The sequence below is a fragment of the Pelophylax lessonae genome (assembly GCF_965119305.1).
Source record: "Pelophylax lessonae genome assembly, chromosome: 3".
NCBI classification, from domain to species: Eukaryota; Metazoa; Chordata; class Amphibia; order Anura; family Ranidae; genus Pelophylax; species Pelophylax lessonae.
In genome coordinates this window covers 671,975,173-671,988,153 of record NC_138770.1, presented here as the reverse complement: position 1 = coordinate 671,988,153, position 12,981 = coordinate 671,975,173, and the positions used below count along the sequence as shown (strand labels likewise).

Sequence of the window (12,981 nt, the reverse complement as noted above, 5' to 3'; positions counted from 1 at the left end):
TTGTGGGAAAAAAAGGACGTCAAATTCGTTTAGGTACAGCGTCGCACGATCGCGCAATTGTCCGTTAAAGTCACGCAGTGCCGAATCGCAAAATAGGCCCTGGTCAGGAAGGGGGTAAAATCTTCCGGGGCTTAAGTGGTTAAGGACACAGCAATCACAGAGCGTGCCGGGTGCCCGCGGTTCTGGGAGGACATCAATAGACGCCCTCCCAGAACTGGACGACTGTGCTGTAGCGGTCATTCAGCAAGTGGTTGAAGGATAGGTTCACCTTTTTAAAAAAAAAAAAAATAAAAAAAATGCACATCTTTTTGAAGGTAAAACTTTTTTTCACGTGAGAGGAAAGTTTACATGTTCCTCCTCCATACCTGGAAGAAAACCGGTTGTGCCCAGCACAGACAGAAGGGAAGGTTTGCTTTACCATGACATGAAAGAGAAGTTCTCACCTGTTAAGGAAGAAGACCCCTCGGATCATCTCATATGGATTGGAGCGTGTCCTGGCCCTCCTCATCTCCTCGCCTTCCAGCTCATCAAATGCACTCTGTAAGAGATATAAGGAAAGATTGTAAACCAATGAAGAATCCTTCTATATCTCCTCCGTGACATCAGTAAAATATTGCTTCCTGACATTACATTAACCACTTCTGGACTGAAAGGATTTGCCCCCTTAATCACCAGGCCATTTTTTGCGATTCGGCACTGCGTTACTTTAACTGACAATTGTGCGGTCGTGCGACTCTGTACCCAAATAAATTTGACGTTCTTTTCCCCCCACAAACAGAGCTTTCTTTTGGTGGTATTTGATCACCTGTGCGATTTTTTTTGTGTGCCATAAACAAAAAAAGTGCAACAATTTTGAAAAAAAAAAAACAGAATTTTTGTAAAATCTTACCGTAAAATTCCTTTCTCTGAGTCCTCCGACAGTCGCCGCCACTTCATAATCTTCACTAATGGGGTAATTGACCTTTGCTCCGCAGGAGTAGCTAGGCAACAAGATTTGTTAATATCAAAGCTTTTAGCATAATCACACCCCTAGGGGGTGGTCCCCTCAGTCAATACCTCCCTGCTTCCAGCATTCTCAACTCAGTTTCAGTAGCATAGCAGTAGAGTACATAAACAAACCCCAAAGAGGGGCGGGGGCGGCGACTGTCGGAGGACTCAGAGAAAGGAATTTTACGGTAAGATTTTACAAAAATTCAGTTTTCTCTTACGTCCTCCGACAGTCGCCGCCACTTCATAATCTTCACTAATGGGGACATCCCAGAGCAGTGTAGACATGAGGGGTGGGAAAAAAACGCAGCCGCGCCTAAAGCAACGCAGTACCCACATCAGAGAAAGGAACCTTACCAAAGTAAGAGAACCAACCTGGCAACAGGAAAACATGCTCAACGGGAGCAACAACCCAGGAAAGAACAAGTAACCCAGGGGTAAAAACACCCCAACAGCCAAGGGCCCAAACAAGGGACCCTAAGGCACTGCCGCACTAAGAACTTTACGGCCAAAGGAAGCATCTGCCGATGCCTGAACATCCACTTTGTAAAATTTTGAGAAGGTGTGAACGGACGACCAAGTCGCCGCCTTACACACCTGGGCCACAGAAGCCTGATGACAATAGGCCCAAGACGTACTCAGAGATCTGGTAGAGTGCGCCTTCACAGGGAAAGGAGGAACCTTCCCCCTCAAATCATAGGCTTGCACAATCGTCTGTCTGATCCATTTGGCGATGGTAGCAGCAGACGCCGCCATGCCCTTCCGAGGTCCCTCTGGAAGGACGAATAGGGAATCCGACTTGCAAAAGGACTTAGTCGATGACAGGTAAACCCTGATCGCCCGAACAACATCCAAGGCATGCAAAGCCACCTCCTTCGGATGCTTAGGCTTCGCGCAAAGCGAAGGCAAGACAATGTCCTCATTCAGGTGAAATTCCGAGATCCTCTTCGGAAGAAAGGAAGTGTTAGGTCGCAAGACCACCTTATCCAAGTGAATCACCAAGTAGGGAGAGCTGCAGGACAAAGCTGCCAGCTCCGACACCCTGCGAGCCGAAGTGATCGCCACCAAAAAGGCAACCTTTTTGGACAACAGAGACAACGAGATCTCCCTGATCTTTTCAAAGGGAGCCTGTTGCAACACGGACAGAACCAAGTTCAAGTCCCAAGGAGGCAAAGGATCCCTCCTAGGAGGGGCCAAATGTCGCACCCCCTGAACAAAGGTGCTAATCAATGAATCAGACGCCACAGGGCGCTGAAAAAGAACGGCCAGCGCAGAAATCTGACCCTTAATTGTGGCCAGCGCCAAACGCTGGTCCACTCCAGTTTGGAGGAAAGCCAACACTCTCGACACCGAGTATGAGCGAGGAGAATACCCCCTGGACTCACAACAGGCAAAGTACGCTTTCTAAGTACGGTAGTAAATTTTTCCCGAAGAGGCTTTTCTAGCCTTGATCAAAGTGGGTATGACCTTAGAGGAGAGACCCCTATCCTTCAGGACCTGGCTTTCAACAGCCAGGCCGTTAAAGCCAGCGACTGTAAAGCAGGATGGAATATCGGCCCTTGAGACAGAAGGTCGTCCCGAAGCGGCAGACGCCATGGAGCGTCGACTGCCAGATTTACGAGGTCTGCGTACCAAGACCGGCGAGGCCAGTCCGGTGCCACCAGAATCACCGCGTGCGGTTCCGAGGCCAATCTGCGAAGCAGCCTGGGCAGCAGCTGAATCGGTGGAAAGGCATACATCAGACGATACTGATGCCAGGGCACCACTAAGGCGTCTGAGGCGTCTGCCCGAGGATCGCGCGTCCTTGCCACGAACCTTTCCACCTTGTTGTTCAGACGAGACGCGAACAGGTCCACATCTGGAAGACCCCACTTCGCGCACAACATCTGGAAGACATCCGGGTGAAGGGACCATTCCCCCTGGTCCAGGGTCTGGCGACTCAGATAGTCCGCCTGCCAGTTCTCCACCCCCGAAATGTGTACAGCCGTTATCGCCGGGACGTGCGTCTCGGCCCCTGACAGAATGCTGTTTACTTCCCAAGCAGCACGGGCACTCCTGGTGCCCCCTTGATGGTTGATGTAGGCCACTTCTGTGGCATTGTCCGTCTGAACCCGAACCGGACGGCCCTGAAGCCGTTCCGACCAATGCAGAAGGCAAAGTTTTATCGCTCGCAATTACAGAATGTTGATCGGAAGGGAGGATTCCTCCTCCGACCAAGTTCCCTGGGCGGACAGAATGCCCAGAACACCACCCCAGCCCGACAGGCTGGCATCCGTGGTGATCACCGTCAACGAGAAAGGGCGAAAAGACTTGCCCCCCAACACCGCCGGGGACTGGAGCCACCACAAAAGACCCCTTCGGGTGAGGCGGCTTAACGAAAGCTGCCGATCCAGAGATTGTGGACGCGATCTCCGCTTGAAGATCCCGCGTGTGAAACTGGGCGAAGGGAATCGCCTCGAAAGCCAAGACCATTAGACCCAGACATCTCATACATGTCCGGAGGGACGAGCACTGAGTGTCCCTGAGGGACCTGACCTCGTCCTGAAGTGTCCGGAGCTTGTCTTCCGGCAGGAAGACCTTCGCTTGAGCAGAGTCCAGGATCATCCCCAGGTAGGGAAGACGAACCGACGGACACAGCGTTGATTTTGGAAAATTTATCGTCCAACCAAACTCCTGCAGAGTCTGCATCGTGGTGGACAGGTCGTTCACCAGGCCCTGACTGGTCGCAGACCGAAGCAAGATATCGTCCAGATATCCCAAGACAGAGACGCCCTGGGCTCTCAATAAAGCCAGGACCGTTGTTCCGTGAGAATTACCTACCCGTGAGAAAAACCTACCCTCGTCACTTCCGGTTGCACGGCAGTGTGTTTAATGCGGCGGTTTCATTAAAACAGCTGGCCTGCAATACGAGTCATCACCGCTCCTGTCCCTGTCACTTCCCTGATCTGGGCTGGTAAATATAAAAGCGGCGGCGGGTGTATGAAAACATAAATCACGGAGCCGAGAGCCGCTTTTATATTTACTAGCCAAGATCAGGGTAGTGACAGGGAGAGGAGCGGAGATGACTCATAGTGCAGCCCAGCTGTTTTAATTTAACCGCCGCGTCGGTAGGTTTTTATCACGGACACCGTGATAATTTCATACTAGTGCGCATGCGCACTAGTCTGATCCTCAGCTGCTCCATTACGTATCGGGGGCTTTGAGCATGCGCACTGCGGCACTGCTCAGCTGTTTCTGGCCGGAAGTGACGAGGGTAGGTTTTTCTCACGGGGTAGGTAATTCTCACGTTACACCGGCGCAAGCACCTTGGTGAAAACCCGCGGAGCCGAAGCGAGACCGAAGGGTAACGCCACAAATTGGTAATGATCCTCCGCAATGGCGAATCGAAGGTACCTCTGGTGACCCTCGAAAATGGGGATGTGAAGGTACGCATCCTTCAGATTGATGGAGGCCATGAATTCCCCCGGAACCAGGGCAGCCACCACTGAGCGCAGGGATTCCATGCGGAACTTGCGAACCCGCACAAAGCGGTTCAGAGCTTTCAAGTCCAGAATCGGACGCACTTTGCCCTCCTTTCTGGGCACAGTGAACAGATTGGAGTAGAACCCCCAAAATCTGTCCTGATGAGGCACCGGAACCACCACTCCCTGGGCCCGCAGGTCCCGCACCGCCAGGTGCAGATCCTGCAAACGCTCCGGAGACAGCTGAAGATTTGAGGGAAAAAAATCTGCTCGCCGGCCGAGAGAGAAACTCGATCTTGTATCCAGATCGAACGATTTCCTGAACCCACCTGTCCCGAATGCGGGCCAGCCAGGGCTGAAGAAAACCGAGCAAACGTCCCCCCACCCCAGAACCGGGTGAGGGCGCCCCTTCAGGCCGAAGTGATATGGGCAGCGGATCCGGATTGGCCGGACTTCTGCTTACCTGCCCACGGCTTCTTCTGGGAGCCTTGGCCCTTGAAGGGCTTGCCCTTGTATTGCGACCGAAAGGCACGAAAGGACCCCTGAGAGGGCCTGAACGAGGTATTCTTCTTACCACGAACAAACTTATTCTTGTGAGTTTGGGGCAAGAGAGTGCTCTTACCCCCTGAAATTCCCTTTATCAGAGAATCCAAAGACTCGCCAAAAAGGCGAGATCCCGCGTAGGGAAGATTAGCTAGAGTCTTGCGAGAAGATTGGTCAACCGACCAACATTTCAGCCATATCAGGCGACGGTTCAACACCGCGACACTGGAGAGGCGTGCAGCCAAAGGGATTAAATCCAAGTCCGCATCGCACAAATACCTGACACCCTGATGAATTTGATCTACCATAGCCAACGTTGTCGGCGGAGCAGAGTCAGCCACCAGGGTGCGCCTGAGCACCTGCGTCCAATCCGCAATAGCTTGGGCTGCCATAATGGAAGCAAAAATAGGCTTCAGCATAGAACCAGCAACCGTATAAGAATGACGGGCCAGAGACTCCAATCTCCTGTCCGTAGGGTCCCGGAACACCGGGGTATCCTCAGCAGGAATCGCAGTAGATTTATTCAAAACTGCCACCGCATGATCCACCTGAGGCGGCACACACCAACGCTCATCAGTGGTGGGTGTAAATGGATAACGCAGCTTGAACTTACTTGGCACAGTAAAAGGCTTCTTTAAATTGCGCCATTGTTCATCAACAGCGCGCTGAAATTCCGCAGGACAGGGAAAAAGCTGCGCTGATTTGCGTTTCCTTTTCGTCCCATAAGAGGACATCAAAGCAGGAGGACACGGTTCATCCTGCAGATGCAGTGTTTCCTTGATAGAAGTAATCAACTTATCCATGAGTGCAAGCTCTTCAGGCGAGCCAGGGGGAGAAGCATCAACTCCTTCTACCTCAGCCTCCCCCTCAGACCCCATAAGGTCCAGAGATGAACGAGACCCTGAGAAGGGCACTCCAGCCATAGCAGCCCCATCGCCCTCTGAATCAGAGGAAATGGATAATCTGGGCCATTTTGCGGATCGATCAGCCATTAGCATCTGCACCTGAGAAGCCAAGTTCGCCACAATAGCAGCCAGATCAGCCCCCTCGGGGGATGCAGCAGCCCCTTGGCCCCCCACCAAGGTGGGAGGAAACTTGCAATCCTGAGAATCCATGCCCCAGTATCAACCGAAATAAAGTACTGCCCCTTTAAGACCGCGGCGAGCGCAGCCCACCGCACACTACAGTATGCACCGACCCCCGCAGGGATAAGGAACCCTGAGCAAGGAATACAGGATAAGGAAGGTAAAAAACCTGGAGAGACCACACAGGCTGCTGCCACCGATCGCTGTTCCAGAGCAAAAGGAAGTGATGCAATGACTGACCGCCCTATATAGCCTATGAAGGCTTCACAAACATGGCCGCTCGGCTGAGGGAATCAAGGCAACAAGAAAATGGCGCCGACATGTGCTCGCAGGAGAGATCGCCGCCACAATGGCGGCGTTTGGCGCCAAAACTCCACGCTGTAACACACAGGGCCGGTCATCACAGTTGCCAAGAAAAAAATGGCGGGCCGCTCAGCGGTCGCCGCATAGCATGTCTGAGCCCAGTCTGCCCCATACATCACACACAGCAGAGCGGGAGAGCCCCCCCCCCCCCCGCAGCCCACAGAAAGGCAGCTATTCCACACAGGAATCTGACAGGGAGCTCAGCACTTACACAGACATGCAGGGTCACACAGTCACAGACTGACACCCAAACAGACAGGTCCCCACATAGAAATTTACTTACCATTCCGGATGGCGTGGGGAGCCTTCTCTAGCGACCAAACCGCTGTACCGAGGACAGGGAGTGTCGCAGCCAGGACGCAGTGGACTGCGGTGCGAAACCGCAAATGGCGTCCAGTGAGGTAGCCACCTCACAGGCAGCATCCCTGCAGCAAACAGGGATGGGTCGTTCAATATGCCAGGGAAACCTGAGCTGAACGCTCGATGGCAGGCTGGAGAAACCCCTGGTACACAGCCCTGAGATCCAGGGTGGCCAGACCGAGACCCAGCTCCGCACGATCATCTTCATCCGAAGAAACTAAACTAATGCTGAGAAAAAAACAGCTAAGTAAAAGAAAGAGAAAAATACTTGAAATAAAATCCAAAAGAGGAAAGAAGGCTGAGACTGAAAGCCCCAGCACAGGAAACAGTCAGCCACTCCTAAGCTAGGCAATTGAAAACTGAGTTGAGAATGCTGGAAGCAGGGAGGTATTGACTGAGGGGACCGCCCCCTAGGGGTGTGATATGCTAAAATCTTTGATATTAACAAATCTTGTTGCCTAGCTACTCCTGCGGAGCAAGGGTCAATTACCCCATTAGTGAAGATTATGAAGTGGCAGCGACTGTCGGAGGACGTAAGAGAAAAGATTTTTCACATTCTGCTATAGGAGTTTCTCAAAAAAAAACCTTAAAAATCAAATTTTTTTTAACATTTTAGGCCAATTTGTTTTCTGCTACATATATTTGGTAAAAAAAATTCCCAATAAGTGTATTTTGATTGGTTTGCGCAAAAGTTATTGCGTCTACTAACTACGGGAAAGATTTATGTCATTGTTATTGTTTTTTTTTTTTTTACTAGTAATGGCGGCGATCTGCGATTTTTTGTGGGACTGCGACATTGCGGCGGACAGATTGGACCCCTGACTGACATTTTTGATACTTTTGGGGGTACCAATGACATTACTACAGTAATCAGTGCTAAAAAATATGCACTGTCAATGTAATAATGACACTGGCAGGGAAGGGGTTAACACAGTAAGTGATCAAGTGGTTAAATGTGAGCCTAGGGGAGTGACTCTAACTGTGGGGGGCCGTGGCTTGTGAGATGATCACAGAGACGTGTGATCCTACATAGAAGCGTATTTTGATTGGTTTGCGCAAAAGTTATCGCGTCTACAAACTAGGGGAAAGATTTATGTCATTTTTATTTTTTAATTTTTTACTAGTAATGGCGGCGATCTGCGATTTTTAGCAGGACTGCGACATTGCGGCGGACAGATCGGACCCCTGACTGACATTTTTTACACTTTTGGGGGGACCAGTGACATTACTACAGTAATCAGTGCTAAAAAATATGCACTGTCAATGTAATAATGACACTGGCAGGGAAGGGGTTAACACAGTAAGTGATCAAGTGGTTAAATGTGAGCCTAGGGGAGTGACTCTAACTGTGGGGGGGGGGTGGCTTGTGAAATCACCATAGAGACCTGTGATCCTATATAGAAGGATCACAGGCGCTCTGTGATCATTCCAGGGAGAAGAACGGTTGGATGTGTTTACAACAGCTGACCGTTCTTCTCTCTCAGCGGGGAGCGATCGCGGGGGTCAGGCGGCAATCAGAGCCGCCTGACCCGTGCATCGGAGTCCCCCGTGGGGGCGGAAGTGCGCTCGCCCTCTAGCTTCCCGCGCGCGACCGACGTAGACCTACGTCGGTTTGCGCAGGAGAGCCACAGGCGGCAGGTGGTCAGGAAGTGGTTAAAGTGTATTTTTTCTGAAAACACTGAGTTTGAAAGACAAATACAGTGTTACATAAGATATTGCAACGACCGCCATTTTATTCTCTAGGGTCTCTGCAAAAAAAAAAAATAATAATAATATATATATAAATATAGATGTAAATAAATATATATATGTATGTATGTATGTATGTATATATATATATATATATATATATATATATATATATATATATATATAAAATGTTTTGGGGTTCGAAGTAATTTTCTAGCAAAAAAATACAGATCGTTACTTGTAAACAACAAACGTCAGAAAAAGGGCCGGTCAGCAAGGTTAATCCCTATTCATACTTTGTATATAGACACACGTTGTTGGTAAAAAAAAAATTATTCTGCCTCAAAACCCCAAAGGATTCATCTTTTTAGAAATAAATATATAAAGAACTCGTATGCAAAACAGGACGGAAAATATGAGAGCGGGAAATGGTTTTTGCTATTTTCAGTACATTATGTTTTACATTTCTCAGGTTTCAGGTGTTTGCAGCTGCAAAAAAAATAACAGAATCCAACAACTTAAAGCAAAGCTGAGCTTTACTGACTACTGACGCAGGGTACAAAACAAGTCTGTACACCCCCGCCAGGAGGGGGGGGGGGAATTAAAATACATTCTCCCATTCCTAGGAGCCCCCAATATTTGGGTAAAAGGTGACGGTCTTACCTTACACTCCAACAGGCTTTCCAGCAGCTGTGCTCTGCAGAATTCCGTCTCATCGTCTATGATCAATTTTCTCTGCAATACAAACAAAATGAAAAGGATAAATTCTCCTTTTCCAACATGTTACACCACATGTGTCAAACACGAGGCCCGCGGGCCGAATCCGGCTCTCCAGGCCTTTTTATGTGGCCCTTGAGCTTTTTTTCAGCTGGAATGTGATGGGAACTCTCACAGATCCCTGCCTGCCCTGCACTCATGGCATGGACAAGGAAGATTCAGATGGCAGGTGCAGTGTGGGATAGGGCATAACGTAATAAGTTGCACTGTGATCCCCATCTTTGCCTGGTTGCACAGATTCCAACCAATGATCCTCCTGCAAGTGAGAGGGGCGGAGCCTACACTGTCAGGAGGTACTAAGCCGTGCCCAGGTAGGCGAGATGCAAGGAAATGTTTTTTTTTGGGGGGGGGGGGGGGGATAGGTCGGGGATGGGGGAGAATAGTGCAGACGACAGAGGCGAGTAGGGGGTGAAAGATGTGGACAGCTAAGAGAACTGAACCCTGCACTTTATGCTTAGCACACCCCTAAACCCTTCACTCTATGTAGCACACTCCTCAGCCCTGCACTCTGTACACAGTGCACCCCTGAACTCTGCACTCTGTGCATAAGGCACCCCAAAACTGCACTCTGTACTTAGTGCACCCCTGGACCCTGCACTTAGTACATAGCACACCCCTGAACTCTACACTCTGTGAATAAGGCACCCAAAAACTATACTCTGTACTTAGTGCACCCCTGGACCCTGCACTTGGTACATAGCGCACCCCTTAACTCTGCACTCTGTGCATAGGGCACCCCAAAACTGCACTCTGTACTTACTGCGGCCCTGGATCCTGCCCTTGGTACATAGCGCACCCCTGAACTCTGCACTCTGTGCATAAGACACCCCAAAACTGCACTCTTCACTTAGTGCACACCTGGATCCTGCCCTTGGTACATAGCACACCCCTGAACTCTGCACTCTGTGCATAGGGCACCCCTGGATCCTGCCCTTGGTACATAGCGCACCCCTGAACTCTGCACTCTGTGCATAAGACACCCCAAAACTGCACTCTGTACTTAGTGCACCCCTGGATCCTGCCCTTGGTATATAGCCCACCCCTGAACTCTGCACTCTGTGCATAAGACACCCCAAAACTGCACTCTTCACTTAGTGCACACCTGGATCCTGCCCTTGGTACATAGCACACCCCTGAACTCTGCGCATAAGGCACCCCAAAACTGCACCCCTGGATCCTGCCCTTGGTACATAGCGCACCCCTGAACTCTGTGCATAAGGCACCCCAAAACTGCACTCTGTACTTAGTGCACCCCTAAACCCTGCACTTGGTACATAGCGCACCCCTGAACTCTGCACATAATGCACTCCTGGTATTTATTGCCCCTTTGGGATGCCCCCACTGTAATTTGGCCACACCCATCACTCAATGCGGTTCATCAGCGGAGGGCGTGGCTATTATCTGCATCTATTATCCTGCATCTATTATCTGAGACAAAAAGCCCTGGGTAAATGTGTACAGTCTTACAGATATAAAAGGCCCTCTGAGGACAACCAAATAGCTGATGCGGCCCTCGATGAAATTCAGTTTGACGCCCCTGTGAGCCAAGAACACCAAAGAGGGACCCGAGAAGAGGAGGATCGGGGTTGCTCTGTGCAAAACCAACAGCACAGAGGAGGTAAGTATAACATGTTTCTTATTTTTACCTAAAAAAAAAAAAAAAAAGAGACTTTACAATCACTTCAAAGATTTGGATTTTTTACATTAACCACTTCTGGACCAGAAGGATTTGCCCCCTCAATGACCAGGCCATTTTTTGCAATTCGGCACTGCGTTAACTTTTTTGGAAAGTTGCGCAGTTGTGCGACGCTGTGCCTAAATAATAAATAATTGATGTCCTTTTTTTCTCCACAAACAGAGCTTTCTTTTGGTGGTATTTGATCACCTGTGCGATTTTTATTTTTTGCACTATAAGGCCTCATGCACACTGGACGTTTTTACAGCTGCTTTTAGCAGCGTCAGACGTTTTTTTTTGCAGCTGCAGAACGCCCATCCATGTTATTCTATGGCCTCATGCACACATAGAGCTTTTAGGAGCTCCAAGTGGCATAGGCGTTTTACAGCTCCAAAAAAAACCCAGGAACTGTGGGTTCAGGAGCTCCAGCGTCAAGCTGCAAAAAACGTCTGACGCTGCTAAAGGCTCCATAAGGCTCCATAACGTTGCTTAACGTGCGTTAAGCCACGTTATACGTTTTTTTTCTTCCATTCAAAATCAATGGTTCCCTATGGGAGCCTATTGATTTGAATGGAAGTCACACCGCAGGTCGGATCGGGGTGATCCGACTTGCGGTGCGACCTGCACTGTGAGAATCTTGAGGGGGAACTCCACGCCAAAATGGGGAAAAAAACGGCGTGGGGTTCCCCCCCAGGTTCCAAACCAGGCCCTTCGGATCTGGTATGGAATTTGAGGGTAGCCCCGCGCCGAAAAAACGGCGTGGGGTCCCCCCCAAAATCCATACCAGACCCTTATCCGAGCATGCAGTCCGGCATGCCAGGAAAGGGGAGGGGACGAGCGAGCGGCCCCACCCCCCCTGGATCATACCAGGCCACACGCCCTCAACATGGGGGGGTGTGGGTGCTTTGGGGCAGGGGGGGCTCTGCACCCCGCACCTCAAAGCACCTTGCCCCCATGTTGATGAGGACAAGGGCCTCATCCCCACAACCCTGGCCGGTGGTTGTGGGGGTCTGCGGGCAGGGGGCTCATCGGAATCTGGAAGCCCCCTTTAACAAGGGGGCCCCCGATCCCGGACCCCCTCCCTATGTGAATGGGTATGGGGTACACTGTACCCCTACTCATTCACCCCATAAAATGCAGTGTATGGAAATAACGACAGGAGACGTTTTGGAAAATTTATTAAAAATCTTCATCCGGCTCTTGTCCTCTCCGGGGGTCTTCTCCTCTCCGAGGGTCTTCTGCTCTTTTGCTGTCCGCCCTTCTTGTCTTCTCCTCTCCGGGGGTCTTCTGCTGTCTTCTCCTCTCCGGGGGTCTTCTGCTGTCCGCCCTTCTGCTGTCCAATCTTCTTGTCTTCTCCTGTCCGGTCTTCTGCTCTTTTGCTGTCGGCTGTCCTTCTTCCTCCGGTCCTCCTCCTCCGACGTCTTCAGCGATTATGCCGGCCTCTGGTCTCTGCAGCTTATTATATAGCCATTAGGGGCGTGGTCGCCGGATGACGTCATCGGGAGACCACGCCCCCTTGTGTCACAGATGACGTAATCTGTGACACAAGGGGGCGTGGTCTCCCGATGACGTCATCCGGCGACCACGCCCCTAATGGCTATATAATAAGCTGCAGAGACCAGAGGCCGGCATAATCGCTGAAGACGTCGGAGGAGGAGGACCGGAGGAAGAAGGACAGCCGACAGCAAAAGAGCAGAAGACCGGACAGGAGAAGACAAGAAGATTGGACAGCAGAAGGGCGGACAGCAGAAGACCCCCGGAGAGGAGAAGACAGCAGAAGACCCCCGGAGAGGAGAAGACAAGAAGGGCGGACAGCAAAAGAGCAGAAGACCCTCGGAGAGGAGAAGACCCCCGGAGAGGACAAGAGCCGGATGAAGATTTTTAATAAATTTTCCAAAACGTCTCCTGTCGTTATTTCCATACACTGCATTTTATGGGGTGAATGAGTAGGGGTACAGTGTACCCCATACCCATTCACATAGGGAGGGGGTCCGGGATCGGGGGCCCCCTTGTTAAAGGGGGCTTCCAGATTCCGATGAGC

The 12,981-nt window shown here is 50.7% G+C and overlaps 1 protein-coding gene across 1 annotated transcript in view; it reads right to left on the bottom strand.

The window, feature by feature from the left end:
• CMTR1 (cap methyltransferase 1) overlaps positions 1-12,981 on the bottom strand; it is a 137,142-nt gene that overhangs the window by 83,572 nt on the left and 40,589 nt on the right. Inside the window, exons 7-8 of the mRNA XM_082251648.1 lie at positions 9,152-9,223; positions 444-538 (exon numbers count right to left, since the gene is read on the bottom strand). Coding sequence (XP_082107774.1) covers positions 444-538; positions 9,152-9,223 — 167 coding nt within the window. The remainder of the gene's footprint in view (positions 1-443; positions 539-9,151; positions 9,224-12,981) is intronic.